General features: G+C 43.4%; 1 protein-coding gene across 1 annotated transcript in view; it reads right to left on the bottom strand.

Moving 5' to 3' along the window:
• Positions 1 to 24,227, bottom strand: part of LOC114464779 (glycine receptor subunit beta-like) — a 108,268-nt gene that overhangs the window by 61,086 nt on the left and 22,955 nt on the right. The window contains exons 3-9 of the mRNA XM_028449325.1: positions 21,347 to 21,453; positions 9,939 to 10,006; positions 8,128 to 8,354; positions 5,926 to 6,008; positions 5,080 to 5,217; positions 2,151 to 2,303; positions 1,919 to 2,067 (exon numbers count right to left, since the gene is read on the bottom strand). Coding sequence (XP_028305126.1) covers positions 1,919 to 2,067; positions 2,151 to 2,303; positions 5,080 to 5,217; positions 5,926 to 6,008; positions 8,128 to 8,354; positions 9,939 to 10,006; positions 21,347 to 21,453 — 925 coding nt within the window. The remainder of the gene's footprint in view (positions 1 to 1,918; positions 2,068 to 2,150; positions 2,304 to 5,079; positions 5,218 to 5,925; positions 6,009 to 8,127; positions 8,355 to 9,938; positions 10,007 to 21,346; positions 21,454 to 24,227) is intronic.

Below are 24,227 nucleotides of genomic sequence, written 5' to 3'. Positions count from 1 at the left end.
GCGCTCGTGTGTGTGTGTCCCTTTCAATGTTGTTGTCACATTGAATTGTGGGTCATCATTATGTCTCTCCTTTGGTAAAGGATGTATCAGTTGGTCATTGTAATTGTAATAAAATTGTAATTGTAATAAAATTGTAATTGAGCCCAACCCTGCCTGCCAGCAATGATTATTATTACTAAGCTAAGCTAACCCACACAAACATAAGACTTTGGTGTTTAATGTTTTCAGAAAATTAAATAGGGCTTCAGAAAGTAAAGTAATAAATTAGCCATCCATAGTTTTCATGTGATGTCATTCATCCAGGTGATGAGGTCGTGCACCATGTTGAAAGGCAAACAATTATCACGCAGCTTCATTTTGCCTCCGTTCACAGCACAATATGGTCGTTTTGTGTTTGGTCAATGGGTGCACTAATCGCTGCGATAGTTCAGTTAAACGTGGATAGTATTTCTATAATTCATCGCCATGAAGGGAAACTTACACAGAAAATTAGCGTCTGTCGGCGAAGGGCATGATTAGCCAAATAGGAAAGACGAGTCATCAAAGATATGTTACAGGTAAGGAAACATTTTCAAACAAGGTTATTGTTTTGTTTGTAACTAATGAAAAGAATACTAGTTTTTATTTTTCCATATAAATTGGAAATAGTTTTACATACCCTGCATGTCACAAGCACTTTCCCATTCACCGTCATGTTGTTCACATGTTTCATCCAACCATTCACAAACTGGTTGAACACCTCGAGTGATTTGAAAGCCTTTAACTCTTCCATAGTGTAAGCACTTTTGGAACAAACCAGATCATTTATAATGTCTATGTATGATATAGCAGGATGGTATTTATGGTCAGCGGTCATTTTGGTTTTACAAACTTTGTACGGATACTGATGCATTTTGTCTTGCAGTCGTATTTGTGTCTCGTCTGTTTATCCAAACATCTCTGTACCTCTTTTTGGGTGGTTTTGTTAGAGATTATAACCGTCTTTTGTGGAGTAGAATGCAGCGAAGCGTATGAGCAGAGCAGGGAAACAATACAAGTGTGCCTCTAAAAATGGCTCACAATGCATCATGGGATGGGGTAATCGAGTCTGAGAAGTATGTAGTGAGAAAAACTGTAATGTTTTTACTGCAGATTTTAATGTTTCTATTGAACATGTTTTTGGCTGCACTTTTTAATCATATAGAGGGTATGCTATGAAGCTAGATTAGCTCTTATCACGCTAACTTCCAGGATTTAATCAGTGTGTGCTGGACTACAAAGCTTGCTAACATCCTATGGAGCTAAATCACCACGGAAACTTAGTCTGAACGACTAACCTGGTCGGGACCAGGTTTTGTTCTGGCTTGGATCTTAGCGAGTGCTAACATACTACAGTAAACAATGTGTTCTCATCCCAGTGTGTGATAAATAGATCTACCTGAATAGAAACACGTGTGTGCTGTAATAAAGTTTAACTGCAGAGCGCTGTCTGTTTATCATTCAATAGATTAATATCATAAATAATCTCATGCTTTTACTCATTCACAGATTTGGCGATTCACTGCCAGTATTCCCTCCTACTGTGCGCTGCACTAACAGTGTTGCTCTTCAATGTCATAATGGATTTATATTCATTATATTTATTTAAGATCATAATCTGTTCCTCCTGTAAAGACGCTCGCTCTGCCAGGTTCTCCATTGATTGGTCAGACGCTGCAATCTCCACCCCTTTTATGTGAACGCACACGTAGCCAGGCTGTAATCACTTGGCTTAAATTAGCATGTTGTTATCGGCCTTCATAGGACAGCTTCTCTTTGACAGGGAATGTTTGGTTAGTTGAAGCTAACTGTGATTAATTTAGATATAATGATCTAGATTTATAGCATAGAGCCTAAAAGAATGTTAAAGTGTTTTGTGTAAGTGAAGGGCGGAGCCTACCTGTACCACAGCGTACTCCACCAATGAACTGAAGCCAAAGAGTAAACATGCGATGAGCCAGATGTCGATGGCCTTGACGTAGGAAACCTTTGGGAGTTCAGAGGCCAACAACATGCTCTCACTGGACAGAGACAGGACGGACAGGATACCTGGAACACACACAGGGGGAGGGGTTTCAGACGCCTGCAGCCAATCACAGACAGGTAGAAAGACAGGAAGTGATGTCACACACCCAGTGGGACTCTAGCAGCTGAAGCATCTGGATTGATCCAGAAGGACAACCAGGACAGAACCACGATAAGCAGCGTTGGAGCGTAGACCCCCATCAGGTAGAACCCCACCTGACGACGTAGAGTAAAGATCACCTCCACACAGGTGTAGTAGCCTGGAACCATTAGCATTAGAGCATGGTAAGTTATGATAAAGATATGGTAAATATTAAAGTCTAGACCTATTCATATGAAACACATAGAGCTAGAAACAACTAGAATGTAACCTAAAGCCTTATGACATGACAAGACGCACAATCTCTTTTTGTTTCTATTCTTTTATTCTATTTTTAGTGTTTTACTGCTGCTACCATGGTGACCAGTCAAAGTGTAACACTATTTTATATCAGTGCTGAATACAAACCAGTCACGAGCTAACATGACCACCAGTCAAAATGATGATGGCGGCAGCAGCTCTGGTTAGCTCTGCTATTGTTTTTAGCTGCTAGCTAGCTGCATTTCTACAATGAATGTCTCTTTAAAAACCACTTCTAAACCAAAAACTTCTACACCACACATTTAAGAGCAGGAATGTGATCTGTATGAGCCTCAGTCTCAGCCATACGCCTCTGTACGGTGCCAGAATACTTTAAGCCTTACCGGTATTAGCGTTATGATGTTGTTTGTAATAATAACACGCTAGATAGCTGCATGACCCAGTGACCATACTGTATGGTACGGTGTCCCGTCCAGTCTTTTTACAGTCTATAGCAGTGGTCTCCAACCCGTCGATTCCCTGTAGATCTGCTCCCGTGTATGAAAGTGTGTGATTGCTGAGACACCTCATCCACACAGTGGCTGTGGTCAGAGAGCACACAGCTACAGCATGACAACAACTGTTCATTAGTTCACTGATGGAAAGGATAAACCATGTGATCAGATGCTGTTTTACTACTTCAGCACAATCCATCAATCACCACCACCTCTGTTTGCTGCTCATCTGTTGCAGCAACGACTCAGGAGATCTCGCTAATTCACGTGTAATCACGTGATGCATATGTGTGATTCATCCATGGATAAATGCAATATTTATATGTGTAATATGATCATGGTGTGATATCAATCATGGTATCAACGGAAAGGTCTGGTCCTTCCGACTCCAAATCGCACAATTTTATTGCTGAAAAAGGTAATTTTTTTCAAAAATATGGTATCTGCAGACAGGTTTTAATCCCCTGAGTCCGAATAAGTAACAGATAGAGACTGAAATGGGCCCGTTGGAGGTCCTGGAAGGTCAGTGTTTTCCCCCTTGAACACGTAGTATTTTATTTTGAAAATAATCCGGATATTTTATTGTGTCTATGTACTACTTCCTGTCCCACACACGCTTATTTTTGTTAACTTGCTGCAGCACAGCGCCAGCAGAAATGGAAGTGCTGAGTCATGCTGCAGAGGGCAGCAGCATGACTCAGCAGTGACGATGCAGATTCACATGCAGTGAAAATAGACACATTGATTTTAATGTAATCCTGTGTTTTGCTGTTTCACATCAGTTACACATCCAGTAGAAATCCAGAGAATATTATCTCGGTACATTCCGTGGTCAGGACCCCTTAAAACATAACAATGTAAAAAACAATAGCTGCTCATTTAGATGCCTGAACAAAACCACCAGAACACAAAAGAAACATAGGAAATGTAAAATAATCACAAAAATGAAATTAAAAAAATAACACAAATACATTATGGCTGATTGTTTCTGTAGATCCAGTCCTTGTATTTTTTCAGCATAACAGACACAATAAATGGACCAATAGGATCAAATGATACGGCCAGTTTAATATGCTAGTTATAGATAGCATTTTGGCTTCATTATTTTTGAATGTTAGACCAAAGTATTTCATGTAATTCAAATAAAGTAATCCTGAATAAAAAATGTGAAAGTGGAAGTAAAATGTGTTTTTTACATTGGTAGATCTTCAGGTTGGAGACCACTGATCTATGATTTCATTGAAGTCAGTGACAATAGAAATGAGATGATGGACAATGATCACAGACAGAAACCATAAAACACATCAGATCCTCCATAAAACATAGAACATACTGTACATCTGTTAAAGTTACATTTAAGCATTAAACATTTAAACTCATCATAGACTCAAGCTCTTATTTTAATTTCATCCTAAAACTTTATCAGTTCATTTCCATTCTGAGAAATACTTTGTGTCACTAATGAAGCTAATGAAGCTAATAACGTGTGAAGAACAGCTTTGTGTGAGAATGTGATAAAACTAATATTATATAAAAAAAAATATTAAGCACAATACAATGAACTGGATGAAGGATTTTATTTTATTATTTGCTTCTTAAAGCAAATGTTTATATATTAGATAAAATAATAACTGAAAAATTAATATAAAGCTGATATTTCATGTAAAAAAAGAAAAAGCTCCCCCTAATGGTCAATCTCCACAAATACAACATAAAGGACAGACTGTCAGTCAAAGCCATTGGATGTAATGGGTATCGGTTTGTGGTATACGTTACGCTACGTTATGTTACGCTACATTATATTACGTTACGTTATGTTATGGTACGTTATGTTATGTTATGGTACGTTACGTTACGTTACGTTACACTACGTTACACTACGTTATGGTGTGTTATGGTACGTTACGTTACATTACGTTATGTTATGATACGTTATGGTGTGTTATGGTACGTTACGTTACGTTAAGGTACGTTACGTTACATTACGTTACGTTATGATACGTTAGTGTGTTATGGTACGTTACGTTACGTTAAGTTACGTTACGTTACATTACGTTACGTTATGATACGTTAGTGTGTTATGGTACGTTACGTTACGTTAAGTTACGTTACGTTACATTACGTTACGTTATGATACGTTAGTGTGTTATGGTACGTTACGGTGTGTTCATGGTCACTAACCTGTTCCCTGGTAGTATTTGGTACAGTTTCCATACACGATGTCCTCCTGTTTGATGTCAAACTGAGGCAGAGCGATCTCATCCATCTGAACTGGGTCAGACTGCCACATAAACACAAGGTCACTGGTTGTATATCCAACTGGAAGAGAAAAACACACTGCTATGAATTCATTAGAATAATAATTAGAGAAAACACAATTATTAAATAATTATAATAAATAATCAGAGAAAAACACAGTTATTAATTAATTAGAATAATGATTAGAGAAAAAGGATGCTAATGAGAGTGAACTGAAATATGCCCTCATCCTAATCATACTATAGTATACACTAGAACCTATGTTCCCTAAATGGGGTACGGGTAACCCCAGGGGTACACGAATTGTCATAGGAGGTACGTGAATGAAAATGAAAAACAATGACAACATTGGAAATTAGAATATAAATAGAGCAGTTAATGTCAATGCTAGGCTAATACTATTGTTAGGCTAATGCTAATGCTAGGTAAATGCCAATGCTAGGTTAACGCTAATGCTAGGTTAATGCTATTCATAGGCTAATCCTAATGCTAGGTGAATGCTAAAAGTAGGTGAATGCTAATGCTAGGTTATTGTTATTGCTAGGTTAATGCTAATGCTAGGCTAATGCTATTTCTAGGTTATTTCTAATGCTATTGCCAGGTTAATGCTATTGCTAGACTAATGATAATGATATGTTAAAGCTAATGTAGGTCAATATTAATGCTAGGCTAATGTCAATGCTAGGCTAATGCTATTGTTAAGCTAATGTTGATGCTAGGCTAATGCTAATGTGTGTGTGTGTGTGTGTGTAACTGTTGTGTACTCACAACTCTCCAGTTGCATCTTACACCGCTGTGTGTCCATGGGGAACAGAGTGAGATCCAGAGGACACGAAAGAGTGACTGACAGACTGTGAAACACACACACACACACACACACACACACACACCGCTGAGGAACATCTTTTGAAAACATTTTTTTAATAATATTGGTTGTCATATTCATGTGTTTGTGCACATGATAGTGTCCTCAATTCTTCACCAATCCACATTTTTTCTGTGAATTGTTTTTTTTGTTGGCCACAGATGAAACCATGTAGTTTTTGGTGATGTAGGTTCAAGATCAGGGTCACAAGTAAATATCCAAAATCACAAAATTCTGTATCATGGGGCAACATCTAAACATCTAAAATTCATATCTCCGTCAGATCTTCATCGATTCATTCAAGATTTTTGCAGGATGATGTAAAGTTATAACATGCAACATCTGACCAAACAGGATCCCGATCGCAGCCAGATTAATGACATTGGAAAGCCCATTTACAACTTTTAAAAAATTCTTATACAGTTTAAAAAAGTTTTGGTTTCATTCAAATTTGGTGGATTGATGTCGGGTTGTGAATTCTATCAACATGTGGAGTTTTGTACAGATCTGATCCAGAATGTGGATTTGGCAGCAGGTTGAAATTTGCAGATTTGGTTTTATTTTCTTAAAATTTGAAACATCTAACTGACAGCCGCAGATCCAGTCACTATGATTATGACAAATTTTGTCAGTGATGGAAACCACTGTGTGTCTTTGGAGCTATTCTGTAATATGTTGTTGTTTTAATGTTATTTGGTTTGTTTGAGTGATTGTTGTGTCTGTCTTTGTGGTCATTTTATGTTTTATGAGTCATTCTGTGTATTTTGGGTATTTTTTGTGTAGTTTGTCAATTTTGTTGTCAATTTGTGTGTTTTTGGAGTTATTTAGTGTCATGTTGGGCTTTAAGTTTTACGGAAGCCCTAAAGGGCCAGACTTTCATACATTTTGTGATCACGACTTCATATTCAATATTTATTGTGTCGGTGGTTGCACTTTGTTGACGGTCCCTGAGTAACATCTCAGTGTCAGCTGACCATAGGAAACAATGGGATATTTTCTGCTGAAATGATCAATAATTGTATTGAAGATCAGCTCATTGCAGCTTGTAGCTCATTGGCTGTTTCATAATGGTTAGCATGAGACATTATTTATAACTTTACTGAAGTCCTGATGTGGTGATCTATATTCTCCTCTGACATTGTTACGCTGAACAATGTTTCCTGCAATGATTTATTGTTTCGTTATCGCGAGATAATTATCCCGTTATCACAGGAAAAACCAAGTCTTATTATCTCGAGATCTTGAGAAAATAAAGTCGTGATCACTGGAAAACAGAGGGAAAAAATGTATGAAAGCGTAATATTCATTCCACACAGAAGTGGCCCTGGGGCCGCCAGTTGACTATGTCTGATCTAAAGGATCTAAAAAGTCTAGCTTCTCAAAGTGGGGTACGGGTACACCTGTGGTCATACTGGGTACATGAATAAAACTTAAAAACACTGACAACATTGAAAACTAGAATATACATGAAGCAGTTAATGTTAATGCTAGGTTAATGCTAATTCTAGGCTAATGCAGAGTTGACGCAATGCGACATGAGCCAGTACTTGCCTCTTCACTTGTATTTTCTTCAGGAATGCTAATTTTCTAGTTATTATTATTATTATTCAACAGAATATGTACAGTAACTAGGGATACATGGTATATGACACTACATTATGATGTTTTTTAAGTGTGCAGGAGTATGGGGTACATGACTTCAGGTTAAATGTCTGAAGGGGTACAGGCCTGTGGAAAGGTTGGGAACCAGTGATCTAAAGGATTTAAACTTTAAGGATATAAAGGATCTAAAACAGTGTTTCTCATGTTATACATTATTTATTTGAGTCTGCAGGCTCATCCAACATTAACCTTGAATTTAGGCCTTTTTTCATTCATTTCTGATGTTTTGTTGGTTTTAGAATTTGAATTTAATCTTTTGGTGAATTTTAAAGAGTTGTGCCACAAGTTATGATTGATGGATGAGAAAAAAGTCTGTGTGTATGTAAAAGAATAAACTGACAAATGTTTCTGTGTACCCCCTGAGAGGTGGTTAAGTACCCCTAGGGTTACACGTACCCCTGTTTGAGAACCACTGATCTAAAAGATGTGTAGAGTCAACGTACCGCATGCTGATCAGGACGTCTCCATTCCTGAAGATGAACAGAAGGATGTTGTCCTGTGTGACATCGTGGAAGTTGGCGTTTTTCTCGTTGGCGAAGAATAGATCTGGTTTCCACAAACACTGGAACATCTTGGGGTCCACGGTCAGAGCTTCACTTTTAAAGTCTGTGGGAAGTCTCAGACGAGGATCGTTCCATCGCTGACGGAGGAAGATGTTGATTCTGTAATCCTGTGGAGAGAACGTGTTCATCACAGGACATCAGAGGGGTGTTCCATAAATGAGGTTCAACAAACTCTGAGTCTATCCATAAACTCTGGGTCAACATATCCCCCCCTCCCATGGTAAACTCTGTGTATCTGATTCATTACAGCTGGTATAAAGTGGGTCAATCAACCCTGAGTATGTAAACCTTGGGTTACTGATGTGCACACATGCGATAAAAAGCCATCATTAATGGAGCAAAGATAACAAGAGCTATCATGGCAACCACCCAGAATAGAGTGATTTATTCACCCTGATGATGAAATAATCAGGTGTTTATAGAGGAATATGAGCCTGTTCTAAAGGTGTTCACATTGAACGTCACTTTAGAGACTATAGTCGCTTAAATCATTAGTGATTAGTCACGCTTTTTGGTCGCTTCATCATTTCATTGCGCCACTGATGTGACCAACGTTTATTGATATGAATAAAATGTGTCTGAGGAGGCGGGGCATCATCAGAGGGCTGATCACTGAGAGGGCTGATCACTGTAGGTATACAGCTCTTATCATAGACAGCTCCACCTGTACTTACACTTTAAATCATCAACTTACAGAGTTTATCAAGGATGAGTTCACTCACAATATAATTATAATTTCAAAGGTGTATTTATTTTTCATTGGCCCCAGTAAGTAGAGGAAGTCTAAAGCCCTCCCACTGCAGTAGCTATAGAAACAGTGACGCCGCCTGACGTCATTTATAATGACTTTTAATGTAATGTAGTGTAACTTTCATCTACCTGTATTACAGTATGAAACAATGTAAAGTTAATGTTGAGCCATGAATGTGTATTCATTTAAATAGACATTCTAACCATTATATTATCCACAGGTTTGTATTCAGTGAACTTTACTACAGTAGATGTTTTAATGTAGATCAATCTGTCAGTGACTTTCACTAAATGATCTATATCTACAATGTTAGAAAGAAAACTACTGTTTGATAAAAAAAAAAAAAAACCTAAAGCAGCATAACATTAGTAATGATGTCACTAATGTGTGTGAGAGAAAAGTGTTATGGTTCATTAAAGTGTTCCTTAGGAAGTGGTGTCCAGGTGGGCGGAGCCAGGTAGAAACCCAGGGTTTCTAAGACTAAACCTGTCAGTGAGAATGTTACCATGGTAACAGACTCAGAGAAGAACATACATCGCATTTAGGAATGAGATACTGAGAGTTTGAACATAACCTACTTTATGGAACACCCCTCTGATCTGCTCTTATGTCTGATAATCATAATGATTATTTATTATTAATGAGTACATCTACTGCTGCTCACATACACCATTACATTATTCAAACATCTTTCTATGTTTTAGCAGATTAGCACTTAGCTAGAGGCTAGTCAATAATAATAATAATAATAATAATAATACAGGGTTTTTAGTTATTTTATCTATTATTTTCTAAATAAACCTTTTAAAAACCGTTGACAGGATAAGTTTGTAGATGACATGTGCGTCCATCTCTCGGATCTAGTGTGTGTGTGTGTGTGTGTGTGTGTGTGTGTGTGTGTGTGTGTGTGTGTGTGTGTGTGTGTGTGTGTGTGTGTCACCATAGTTGTCTCCTGGATGGATCCAAAGCTGTTGATGAAGATATTCACTCTGGACTCCACTGGTATGCCTGTAACACACACACACACACACACACAGTTTTAAACGTGTGTGTTTTCTGGAAATGAGACTACCGTGTCTGAGTATAGGAGGATATAAAGCTCTATAGAGCTCTTTGTATAGATGAGGAACCACTACAGTTTACAAAGAAAACTCATCGTAATGTTCAGTCTGAGACTCTCTGATGTTCCTGATCTGTTCTCCACTAACTCCACAGTGGAGTAGATGTTCTCCACCTCTGATCCTGGTTCTAACTCACATTTATTCCTGTTCTGAAGTTGTTCTTCTCCACTGTAGCTGATGTTTAGTGTAGATTAGTGCTATATAAATAAGGTTAATATGTTTATGTTGTAAATGTTAGTCTTTGGGTGCTTTCACACCAGCACTATCTGGTCCACTTGAAGTGAACTGGAGTTTGGCACACCTGCAAATTTGATAAGTTAGGGCTGGTGTGAAAATGGACCAATTTGATTTGGTTTGAACTAAAGAACCGTACAGAGACCGCCTCCAGAGGTGGAGTTCAGTGCGGCTCACGTGTCGTGAGAACGCTGACCGGCCTTGGTTCGGCCCAGCGTGGTTGTGTAGCAGACTTTTTGGTCTACAAAAGCTTTCGTAGCACGTCGCGCGGTGTATTTTGGGAGGCACTAACTTACTATCTTCACATGAGTTTGGTTTGGAGTTAACTAGAGATGGATCAGGAACAAAGTGGTCAAAAAGGGATGTACAGTGCCTCATGGAAATATGGGTAGATGAACACGTTAGTGTCGAGCACCAACAAAAATACCGAAATATTTGCAATTTTCATAGTTGATTCATAGTAGTAGTTGTTCCTTTGCTCCTCCATGAACCGCCACCTTAACGTGGTGGAGGGGTTTGAGTACCCGAATGATCCTGGGAGCTATGTTGTCGGGGGCTTAATGTCCCTGGTAGGGTCTCCCAAGGCAAACAGGTCCCAGGTGACGGGTCCGACTAAGAGCGGTTCAATAGCCATATATGAAAAATAAGAATCAAAGGCAGTTCACGTCGCCCGGATTGGCGCTACCGGGGCCCCACCTTGGAGCCAGGCCCGGGGTTGGGGCTCGAGTGCGAGCGCCTGGTGGCCGGGGCTTTGCCCACGTCGTCCTTTCGGGCAAAGCCCGAAAGGACGACGTGGGCCCGCCCTCCCGTAGGCCCACCACCCGCAGGAGGGATCATATGGGGCTGGTGCAGTGTGGATCGGGCAGTCGTCCAGGGCGGGGGCCTTGGCGATCTGATCCCCGGCTACAGAAGCTAGTGTTAGGGACGTGGAATGTCACCTCTCTGGGGGGAAGGAGCCTGAGCTTGTGTGCGAGGTGGAGAAGTTCGGACTAGATATAGTCGGTCTCACCTCGACACATAACAAGGGCTCTGGAACCAGCCTTCTCGACAGGGGTTGGACTCTCTTCTACTCTGGAGTCGCCAATGGTGAGAGGCGCCGGGCCGGGGTGGCTATACTTCTTGCCCCCCGACTTAGTGCCTGTACGTTGGAGTTTACCCCGGTAGACGAGAGGGTAGCCTCCCTCCGCCTTCGGGTGGGGGGACGGATCATGACTGTTGTTTGTGCCTATGGGCCAATCAGCAGTTCGGAGTATCCACCCTTCTTGGATTCCTTAGAGGGAGTACTGGAGAGTGCTCCTTCTGGGGATTCCCTCGTTCTGCTGGGGGACTTCAACGCTCACGTTGGCAGCGACAATGAGACCTGGAGGGGCGTGATTGGGAGGAACGGCCCCCCTGATCGGAACCCGAGCGGTGTTTTGTTGTTGGACTTCTGTGCTCGCCACAGATTGTCCATAACAAACACCATGTTCAAGCATAAGGGTGTCCATATGTGCACTTGGCACCAGGACACCCTAGGCCGCAGTTCGATGATCGACTTCGTAGTCGTGTCATCGAACTTGCAGCCGCATGTCTTGGACACTCGGGTAAAGAGAGGGGCGGAGCTGTCAACTGATCACCACCTGGTGGTGAGTTGGCTCCGATGGCGGGGGAGGATGCCGGTTAGACCTGGCAGACCCAAACGTATAGTGAGGGTCTGCTGGGAAAGCCTGGCAGAGTCTCCCGTCAGAAGGAGCTTCAACTCCCACCTCCGGGAAAACTTCAACCATGTCTCGGAGGAGGCGGGGGACATTGAGTCCGAGTGGGCCATGTTCCGTGCCTCTGTTGCTGAGGCGGCTGATCGGTGGTGTGGCCGCAAGGTAGTCGGGGCCTGTCATGGCGGCAATACCCGAACCCGTTGGTGGACACCGGGGGTGAGGGATGCCGTCAAGCTGAAGAAGGAGTCCTACCGGGCCTTTTTGGCCTGTGGGACTCCGGAGGCAGCAGACAGGTACCGACGGGCCAAGCGGAGTGCAGCCATGGCGGTCGCCGAGGCAAAAGCCCGGACATGGGAGGAGTTTGGTGAGGCCATGGAGAACGACTTCCGGACGGCTTCGAAGAGATTCTGGACCACTATCCGGCGTCTCAGGAGGGGGAAGCAGTGCACCGTCAACACTATGTATGGTGCGGATGGTGCGCTGCTGACCTCGACTCGAGACGTTGTGGATCGGTGGGGGGAATACTTCGAAGACCTCCTCAATCCCACCGACACGCCTTCCAATCAGGAAGCAGGGCCCGGGGACCCGAGAGTGGGCTCTCCTATCTCTGGGGCTGAGGTTGCCGAGGTGGTTAAAAAGCTCCTCGGTGGCAGGGCTCCGGGGGTGGATGAGATCCGCCCGGAGTTCCTCAAGGCCCTGGATGTTGTGGGGCTGTCATGGCTGACACGACTCTGCAACATCGCTTGGACATCGGGGGCAGTGCCTCTGGATTGGCAGACCGGGGTGGTGGTCCCCCTTTTTAAGAAGGGGGACCGGAGGGTGTGTTCCAATTATAGAGGGATCACACTCCTCAGCCTCCCCGGTAAGGTCTATTCAGGGGTACTGGAGAGGAGGGTCCGCCGGATAGTTGAACCTCGGATTCAGGAGGAGCAATGTGGTTTTCGTCCTGGCCGTGGAACTGTGGACCAGCTCTACACCCTCAGCAGGGTCCTTGAGGGGTCATGGGAATTTGCCCAACCAGTCCACATGTGTTTTGTGGACCTGGAAAAGGCATTTGACCGTGTCCCTCGGGGATTCCTGTGGGGGGTCCTCCGGGAGTATGGGGTATCGAACCTCCTGATAGGAGCTGTTCGTTCCCTGTATGACCGGAGTCAGAGTCTGGTCCGCATTGCCGACAGTAAGTTGAAATCGTTTCCGGTGAGGGTTGGACTCCGCCAGGGCTGCCCTTTGTCACCGATTCTGTTCATAACTTTTATGGACAGAATTTCTAGGCGCAGTCAGGGCGTTGAGGGGGTCCGGTTTGGGGGCCTCAGTATTGCATCACTGCTTTTTGCAGATGATGTGGTCCTGTTGGCTCCAACATACCGTGACCTTCAACTCTCACTGGATCGATTCGCAGCCGAGTGTGAAGCGGCCGGAATGAGAATCAGCACCTCCAAATCCGAGTCCATGGTTCTCGACCGGAAAAAGGTGGAGTGCCTTCTCCGGGTTAGAGATGAGGTTCTGCCCCAGGTGGAGGAGTTCAAGTACCTCGGGGTCTTGTTCACGAGTGAGGGAAGGATGGAGCGAGAGATCAACAGGCGGATTGGTGCGGCGTCTGCAGTGATGCAGAGTCTGCACCAGTCCGTCATTGTGAAAAGGGAGCTGAGCCAAAAAGCAAAGCTCTCGATTTACAGGTCGGTCTACGTTCCAACCCTCACCTATGGTCATGAACTTTGGGTCATGACCGAAAGAACAAGATCACGGGTACAAGCGGCCGAAATGAGTTTCCTCCGTAGGGTGGCTGGGCTCTCCCTTAGAGATAGGGTGAGAAGCTCAGTCATTCGGGAGGGGCTCAAAGTAGAGTCGCTGCTCCTCCGCATCGAGAAGAGCCAGATGAGGTGGCTCGGGCACCTAATTAGGATGCCCCCTGAACGCCTCCCTAGTGAGGCGTTCAGGGCACGTCCCTCCGGAAGGAGGCCCCGGGGAAGACCCAGGACACGCTGGAGAGACTATGTCTCTCGGCTGGCCTGGGAACGTCTCGGGGTCCCCCCGGAAGAGCTGGAGGAAGTGGCCGGGGAGAGGGAAGTCTGGGCCTCCCTACTGAGGATGCTGCCCCCGCGACCCGGAAACGGCTAAGCGGGAGAAGATGGATGGATGGATGGTTCCTTTGCTAAAACACTGATGTGAAAGAAAACCAAACTGTTGTGAATTATTATTACTAGTTCAGTGCCTGTCTGAAGTATGTATTCATATAGTGGGAGGAGCTTAAGTAGAGTCAATTATGACCAAATGAGTATGTGTTTGAAGGTTGGATGTACATAGAGGTGTACATACTGTACTCTGTAGTGTTATAAAGGTTTTATTTGTGGGTGTAAAATAAAATAGTGTGTGTGATTTATCTGGTTTATTTCTATGAGACATAAACATATGATATATAGATAAAGGTTTCACCAATGTTTGCTGGACTTAAGTAAATAGATAATAAATGTACCAGAGCATCCCCTGTCTTTAGACCCTACCTCAGCAAAGAAAATCACGAACTTAATTAAACATGTCATGTACGTCCAACATACAACCAGTAAAGTGGTGGGTTTTACACTAAAGAGGCCCCTCCCATTTATCCAGGCTTGGGACTGGAACACAGCAACACACTGAGTGAGTCCTTTAGTGGCTGGATTCCCACCACCACACCATGTTAGAGGTTAGTTTGTTAGTGGGTTAGTTCTAAGTAGTAATAGTACGTAGTATCAGTGGGCGTGTCCCTCAGACGCTCCTCCCTCTCATGTCTCGTTTGGTGTAATTTGTGTTGATTTCAAAATCAAAATAAACATTTTGGAAGGTAATTATTAAAGAAGTTAAAAATAAGAATCTAGTAACTATAATATGATTAAAAAAAAACTATATTATTAATAAACAATATTAAATAGTGATAAAATAATATAATGATAATATAGTAATAATAATAATACAATGAGAATAACATTAACTATAATATAAAATAATAAAAAAAGAATATGAGAATATAATGGTAATTATAAGAATAGCAATAACATACAGTAATACAGTAGTAGTACAATTAAACAATAATAATAATAATAATAATAAAATATAATGACAATCCAGTAACTATAATACAATAATAAACAACATTGTATTTTTGTGCATTTTTTGGTATAATTGTAGTTTTTTTGTAGTTTGATTCTGGAGTCATTTTGTTGTCAGAGTGATGCGCAGCGTGACAACAGGTTCTGGTATGGTTCTCTGTTTAGTTTGGATTGTCTCATCATCATCTTCAGATGTTACAGTTTGTTTTGCTGCTCTGATGTTTTCAGCAATCTGTTCTTTTGGACTTTTTCACTATCTGGATGATAGACCAAATAAGCGGGACTATTTTTGTCATATCCTATGAACACTCCATGTTCACATCTTGTCAAGTTTCTTTTTGTCTTGTTTGTATACAAAACACACAGACCCAAACATCTGGTTTCTTTCCTGTCGGCATAAAGTAAGGTGTTTGCTTTGTGCGATTAGTAAAACACTTGTTCTTATTACTGCTGCTGTCTGTACAGCGTAAGGCCACAATGTTTTTGGCAGGTTGCTCTCAGCTAACATGCACCTGGACATGTCAAATAATGTCCGCCAGTTCCGCTCTGCGGTGCCGTTCTGGTGTGATGAATACGGCGCAGATGTCTCATGTCTAATCATTTTTTTGTTTAGTAGTGATTGATACTCTTTTGATGTAAACTCTGTACCGTTGTCAGATCTGATACACTTAACCTTCCCATAGGGGGCAGTATCGGCTAGGAACTTCTCTGTTGCACAAACTGTGTCACTCTTTGGTTTCAGAAAGTAAACAAAAATTGCACTGGAAAAATCATCAGTGAATGATACAGCATATCTGTATCTCTCTATGAACATAGGATCTATTGGCCCTGTAAGATCTGTATGTACCAACTGTAAAACCTCTTTGGCATGTGCATCAGCCTCTTTGTTTCTTGTCTGAACAAACTTTCCCTGGTTGCACACATCACATGGTGGAAAAGGTTTCTCTATTTTGCTCTTAATAGTCATACCTTCAACCACTTTTGACAACTTTTGTACGTCGTCATGGTTACAATGTTCCAGTATTTCGTGCCATGTTTGCAGGTCAAAATATCCATTACATTCGTCGTGACCTCCTTCTGTTGTTGTGGAGAGATAGTAAAGTTTATTTTGCACATTTATTGGGAAAACAGTGCCGTCTTTGTGTATGAGGTTGTCTTTCCCCTCCTTGAAGATCACTGTTGGCCCATTGGCTGTGGCTGCCTTCACAAAAAAGATGTCCTGTGGGTAAGAAGGATGAGCAGCGCTCCCCTCAGTGTAGCAGCATGGCGCAGACCCCTGCTGTCAATCAGGAACACCTCGTTGCTTGGCCACTCCCTGACACTTGGTTCCATCGGCGAGCTCCACACAATGCGTCTCTGGCCTGAAGTTCTCGTCGAAGCTCTTAAACATGGTCTCATCCGTGATGATATGGGATGTTGCCCCAGCGTCAACCATCAGGCCTTTCTTCTTAACGCTCCTTCCTGGATGGATGCCCACGTCTCTCTCTCGGGTCAGGAATGCATAAGCGGTATTTCCACTTTCCTCCTCAGATACTTGCGTCTTGCGTTGTCCTGTCTTTGTCGCCGTCTGCAGTTTGCATCTCTGTGTGTAGCACTTTTGTAATAACTGCACCACTGCTTACGCATACATGTTCTGGCTCTGTGTCCTTCTGTGCCACATTTAAAACAGACACTATCAGCAGTGTTTTTCTGCACATTAGCAGATGTGGAATAAGTTTTGTCTTTTGTCTTCATAACATTATCTCCAGCTGACTGCATGCACATTTTCTCTGTGTCTTCAAAGGACCTTAGCTTTGTTTGGAACTCTGTAAATCTCAGAACCTCATCACTTTGGGTCACATGGATGGAAAATGGCTTGTACGACTCCTTTGATCACCATCACAATGAGCAGATCATCGCTCATCTTTTCATCAGCATTTCTTAGCGCAGTTATGATTGTTTCTGCTTGAATAACGTATTCAGTCACACTTTCATTACTTGCCTTTTGCAGATTGGTCAGTTCAGTATACAGGCTTATAATGCGTGGCTTTCCCACACCTGCATAATATATACGTAGAATCTTCAGCACTTGTCTACCATCATCAGAGGCTTCTCTCATGACCAAACTCAAACTTTTATCGTCCAAAAACTGTATTAATTCAGCATAAGCTTCAGCATTTTTCTCTAGAAACTCTTCACCTTCTTCACCTTCTTTACATAATATGGTATTATTTAGCCATTGTAAATGTAAATGTCCAAAGAACTTAGTTTCCCAAAGTTCATAACCTGTTTCATCTCCATCGAAGACCAGACGGGACCATCTGCCACTCGACCGCTCTCCCCTCTGGGCGCACATGGTAAGTAGTGAACAAGCTAGGTTAGCTGTTAGCCTTTGGGTTCACTGAGCTCACGGTTCGTTGAGACTTACTTCTCAGCAGCTTAACCTTCGTCAATCTTTTCCTCCGCAGCTTCCTGGGCCCATAACCTGTTGTCAGAGTGATGCACAGCAGCCCAGCGTGAGCCTCCTCGTTTACTCCCTGAATATCTTCACTTTGTGGAGGAAAGAAAAACTGCGTGGCCATCAGTCTCGTTGCATGACCGGAACTACTTTTTATTAACAGGCGGAGTTATACATCGCATCACACAGTGCAAACAGGCGGGGTCAGGAGTCAAACATAATAAAGTAAAAATACAATTGAGAGCATATTAATTATTTACATACATGTGTTAATATATAAACACATTTTGTGTATTTTTTTTAGTGTAGTATTTTGCATTTCTGTTGTCTTTTGTGTATTTTTTGTATAAATATTTAGTTTTGTGTATTTTGAGTGTGTGTGTGTGTGTGTGTGTGTGTGTGTGTGTGTGTGTGTGTGTGTGTGTGTGTGTGTGTGTGTGTGTGTGTGTGTGTATGTGTGTGTGTATGTGTGAGTGTGTGTGTGTGTGTGTGTGTATGTGTGTGTATGTGTGAGTGTGTGTGTGTGTGTGTGTGTATGTGTGTGTGTGTGTGTGAGACTCTCTACCTTGGACTCTAATCTCCTCCGTTAGTTCTCACACACACACGCTGCTGATAAATGTACATCTGTCAACACAGCAGCCATTGTCGTCAATAACTTCAGGGTGAGTCTGTCTGGTTTAAATATCGAACGGTCAAACTAACATGAAAATAAACGTTTTGAAACGTCATCACCAAATAAAAAACAGTAAAAAGTATTTTTCCTCAAAAGAGAAAAGAAAAGTCCACAGGAGCTCACGCACACACCGGAAGTGAGCTGTGTAGTGAAATAGATATAGATGGTGCGCTAGCGCCCCCTCACACCCTGAGGTCAAAAGCTGAATAGGTTTCATTTCGGGGCCGTCCAGGAGTGAAATAATATTAAAATAAACATTTTGAAATGACCAGATTATTCCAAAATAACAGATACACACACTCGGGGTATTTGGAACCTGTCGACAAAGTTTCAGGTCCAACTCGCACCGTGTCGGGGAGATATTTGCTCCACACACACACACACACACACACACACACACACACACACACACACACACACACACAGACCTTTCCGTCTTTTAGAGAGCGATAGATAGATATCGATAGATGAAACAACTTTTGGGCCCAATGGAACAGTCTACTGTACAAACAGGTGTGAAAACAGCCTTTGGCTAGTATGTGTGTGTGTTTGGTCCAGAATGTTTCCCTCCTGTTTCCCCTCAGGTGTGCCCAATCATCCTGATGGTCATCCTGAGTGTGACCAGGCATGGACTGGCCATCTGGCATGCCTGGCAGTGGTGGGCCGTCAACCCAAAGTAGGTCGTCCCGTGCGTTACGTTTTTTTAATGATCATTTTTACATGACCCATCAGACGACATATGTGGGCGGTGCAAGTTTCCTCATTCCCTGCTATTGGGCCACTCATCATTGGCTCGCAGTGTGTGGCCAGCAGCCATCAACACATATTATTGGTCCATTGTTTGTTATTGTCAATCAATCATTGGCTCAGAGAGCCCTGACAGTGCTGTTAATCACTACATGAGCCAGATGGGGGTGGGATCTCATGGGCGGACAGGCAAACTGTCTGCTAACTATACCTAATTGACAGGAAAAGAATGGACCGGAGGAAAAAATGCCCGGAGAACGCTGAGAAACAGCAAAAACATGAAGTCACCACCCAGCCCTGCTGTTGATGGGCTGAGAGACAAGGGAGGAGGGGCCAACTCAGTAATGAAGGCTAATGGTGATAAAGTCTGTGACCAACGATGAGTTGACTGTAAGTAAAGTGACAAAAAATAAGTAACAAGTGGCATAAAATGGTCCAAAAGTGGCAAAAATGTTGCAAGTAAAGAGTGAAAAGTGTCTAAAATGGGCCAAAATATAGTCATGAGTAGCAAAAAGAGGGAAGAGTTGAATGAAAAAGGCATTGGCCACTCACAAATTCAATATGGCGGCCATTGCTATTCGATGGGTATTATATAACCAAAAAATGTTCGAATCGGGCCAAACAAAGTGTCAGTGAAAAGGTCTGGTCCTCCCGAGTCCGAATATGTGGTTGTTTTTGGCTAAAGGGCGAATTGGAAGTTTGAACCTGACAACGTATGATGGTTTAAATATGATTGATAAAAGCTTTTAGAGAAAAGCTGCTGAGACAGTGCAGCAAAGAGGAAAGTTATGAGATAAAGAAAATACATTAGTAATATATATTTATGATGTTCAGACCTGCAGAGAAACCTACGTCACCACATCTACTCATATTAAAGCAGAAGAAGGACTATAAACAGCAGCAGCAGAGCTTCACTACTGAGGTCTTGTGAATAAAATCAGGACAGCTGGTGTGGCCTGAAGGCTGGTAGAACCAATCAACCACACATGCTGGTTCCACCAGGACACACGTCTTCTCTGAGCAGTGACTGAGAACTCAGTGGGACAAGAACACTGTCTGCCTCCATGGTTTGGGTTCTACACATTCTTCTTTTTCTTGTTGTTTGGTGAACGCATGAATCACAGATTCATTGATTCCATCAGCAGCAGATACAGAGTCAGTGATTTCAGCTGTTGGTGCATCAATGCAGCGTTTTTGCTGTTTCACCTTCAAATGATAAAGCTTTATCCAATTAGACAACTAAAGATATTATCAGCCTATTTTTGTTTATTTTTACCCTTTTTTTCCATCTCCACCAAACTCACCATATTTGAACCTATTTTTCATCACTTTTTCTTGCCATATTTTTGCTCCTTTTAATGTATTTTTGCTACATTTCTCCAATTTCTGACTTTCCAGACATGTTCAGCACTTATAAACCATTTCTACCACTTTTACACCTAATGTCACATATGTTGACCCATTATTGTCACTTTTAACCTCTTTTCACCAGATTTACTCATTATTTTTGACACTTTAACCATATTCATAATTTGTCATGCCCATTATTTACCAGTTTAAACTAACTGTTCCAATTTTAACACTTTGAACCCTTTTTACCACTTTTTCCTGTCCATTTTAACTTTTAACTGATTTCTGTGGTTTTTAAAATCTCATTTCACCTCCTTTTTATTCTCTTTGAACCATTTTATTAGTGATTAAAACCAGGATTTCCATCTTTAAGATGACTATAATAATAATAATAATAAACGTTCCTGGATAACAGTGGATATTATTCAGATGAATAAATAAATGTGGTTATCACAGATTCATAGAACAATGGACCATCATTTTACTGACTTTATGGATGGACCCCAAAAATCTCTCCTTTATTCCCCCTTAAAGATGGTCCTGTCTCCACATGACTGTTCTTCAATGTTCATGTCTGTGTTCAACCACCTTCAGCTACAGTAGGGGTCCCTGCTCTCTGGGACCTTTATTTTGGAGGGTCCCTACTCTATGGAACCTTTATTTTGGAGGGTCCCCGCTCTCTGAGACCTTTATTTTGTAGGGTCCCTGCTCTATGGAACCTTTATTTTGGAGGGTCCCCGCTCTCTGGAACCTTTATTTTGGAGGGTCCCCGCTCTCTGGAACCTTTATTTTGGAGGGTCCCCACTCTCTGGAACCTTTATTTTGGAGGGTCAGAAAAGGTTGAGAACCAGTGGTTTGAGAGATACTTACAGAGATAATGACAGGATTTCACTGACATCACTCAAAAATTAATTTGTTTAAAACACAAAGAAGATGCATGACTGTGTGTGTGTGTGCGTGCGTGCGTGCGTGCGTGCGTGCGTGCGTGTGTGTGTGTGTGTGTTACCTTGAAAGTTGGGTCTGATCCGTGGGTCATAACTGACCATGAGGCGGTTGAGAATGTTGGAGGTGGAGTTAGCAGGAACCTGGGCCAGATCCTCTGCTGACAGCTGCCTGTGGAACATTAAAGAGAACAGTGATCAGTCACATGTTCTCCACTAATCTAGACTAACAGAGACATGTGTAGGTGGAGCAAAGGGTCAACCATTGAAATTAATTAACTACATCTACACCATCACACTCTATAAAGTTTAGCTGAAAATAAATCGTTTTCTACATGTTGCAGGTGACCTGTGTCAGACACAATCTGTGTTTTAATGAGGAACCATGTGGACAATGATGCTAGAACAGCTTTGCTGAACTTTGAATATAAAAACAGAAAACTGTTTTTCTTTGCACTGTATTTGCTCACTCACTGCCATTGACATACATATACGTCATTTCAAATCCAACCGTTCAATGCCATTGAAGTATACGTATGTATGTCAATTATGTTTTTCAACTGGGGTTGCTAGGAGACAGAGTGGCGGACCTCTCCCGTGAATATCAGCCTTGTACTATGATGTAGTAACCAACTGGTGCCATGTAGGTGGCAGCAGTGCACCTTTGGATGAGAGTAGCAGCAATTAGCATATACAAATATACAACCAGGGAGAGGTGAAGAGTTGATGAGGGAGAAAATGGTTCTACAAGAGAAGGTGGTGAAGCTCAAGCAGCTCACAGTGGAGCAGAGCATGTGTGGACCTAAGTGGACTATTGAGAGTGTCGCAATCGTGAGAAGAAACGATCAACAATCTGAGCCAAACGGTGAGACTCGCATTGGGGGGATAGGAGGAGGAAGTTACGGGTGTGGAGACTGAGGGGGGCGGAGACTTGGAGGAAGGCCAACATACTGTAAGGGCGCTGACCCAGATAGCATAATCATAATAATAATGTTGCCATCAAAAGTGTTGTTTTAGTAGTTTTATAAAAATCAACTAATGTAGAGGTGTTAGAGGTGTCACTGAAGCTAAAAAAATACCCTTTTTTCTCTCAGCTTTTTGCTCAGAAACTGGCGTTTTGTGTGAAACTGACATATTCAGCTACTGATTACAGAAGAACGAAACAAGCTAGAACATCCATCCATCCATCCATCTTCTCCCGCTTAGCCGTTTCCGGGTCGCGGGGGCAGCATCCTCAGTAGGGAGGCCCAAACTTCCCTCTCCCTGGCCACTTCCTCCAGCTCTTCCGGGGGGACCCCGAGACGTTCCCAGGCCAGCTGAGAGACATAGTCTCTCCAGCGTGTCTTGGGTCTTCCCCGGGGCCTCCTTCCGGAGGGACGTGCCCTGAACGCCTCACTAGGGAGGCGTTCAGGGCACACTAGGGAGGCGTTCAGGGGGCATCCTAATTAGGTGCCCGAGCCACCTCATCTGGCTCTTCTCGATGCGGAGGAGCAGCGACTCTACTTTGAGCCCCTCCCGAATGACTGAGCTTCTCACCCTATCTCTAAGGGAGAGCCCAGCCACCCTACGGAGGAAACTCATTTCGGCCGCTTGTACTCGTGATCTTGTTCTTTCGGTCATGACCCAAAGTTCATGACCATAGGTGAGGGTTGGAACGTAGACCGACCTGTAAATCGAGAGCTTCGCTTTTTGGCTCAGCTCCCTTTTTACATATATGTATAGGAAAAAACAAAGGCAGTTCACGTTGCCCGGATTGGTGCTACCGGGGCCCCACCTTGGAGCCAGGCCCGGGGTTGGGGCTCGAGTGCGAGCGCCTGGTGGCTGGGGCTTTGCCCACGGGCCCCGGCCGGGCAGAGCCCGAAAGGACGACGTGGGCCCGCCCTCCCGTAGGCCCACCACCCGCAGGAGGGATCATATGAGGCCGGTGCAATGTGGATCGGGCAGTCGTCCAGGGCGGGGGCCTTGGCGATCTGATCCCCGGCTACAGAAGCTAGTGTTAGGGACGTGGAATGTCACCTCTCTGGCGGGGAAGGAGCCTGAGCTTGTGTGCGAGGTGGAGAAGTTCGGACTAGATATAGTCGGTCTCACCTCGACACATAACAAGGGCTCTGGAACCAGCCTTCTCGACAGGGGTTGGACTCTCTTCTACTCTGGAGTCGCCAATGGTGAGAGGCACCGGGCCGGGGTGGCTATACTTCTTACCCCCCGACTTAGTGCCTGTACGTTGGAGTTTACCCCGGTAGACGAGAGGGTAGCCTCCCTCCGCCTTCGGGTGGGGGGATGGATTATGACTGTTGTTTGTGCCTATGGGCCAAACAGCAGCTCGGAGTATCCACCCTTCTTGGATTCCTTAGAGGGAGTACTGGAGAGTGCTCCTTCTGGGGATTCCCTCGTTCTGCTGGGGGACTTCAACGCTCACGTTGGCAGCGACAGTGAGACCTGGAGGGGCGTGATTGGGAGGAACTGCCCCCCTGATCGGAACCGGAGCGGTGTTTTGTTGTTGGACTTCTGTGCTCGTCACAGATTGTCCATAACAAACACCATGTTCAAGCATAAGGGTGTCCATATGTGCACTTGGCACCAGGACACCCTAGGCCGCAGTTCGATGATCGACTTCGTAGTCGTGTCATCGGACTTGCGGCCGCATGTCTTGGACACTCGGGTAAAGAGAGGGGCGGAGCTGTCAACTGATCACCACCTGGTGGTGAGTTGACTCCGATGGCGGGGGAGGATGCCGGTTAGACCTGGCAGACCCAAACGTATAGTGAGGGTCTGCTGGGAATGCCTGGCAGAGTCTCCCGTCAGAAGGAGCTTCAACTCCCACCTCCGGGAAAACTTCAACCATGTCTCGGAGGAGGTGGGGGACATTGAGTCCGAGTGGGCCATGTTCCGTGCCTCTGTTGCTGAGGCAGCTGATCGGTGCTGTGGCCGTAAGGTAGTCGGTGC

The sequence above is a fragment of the Gouania willdenowi genome, chromosome 1 (genome assembly GCF_900634775.1).
Source record: "Gouania willdenowi chromosome 1, fGouWil2.1, whole genome shotgun sequence".
Taxonomy (NCBI): Eukaryota; Metazoa; Chordata; class Actinopteri; order Blenniiformes; family Gobiesocidae; genus Gouania; species Gouania willdenowi.
Note: the sequence above shows the minus strand (reverse complement) of the source record. Positions and strands in the feature narration are given on the sequence as shown.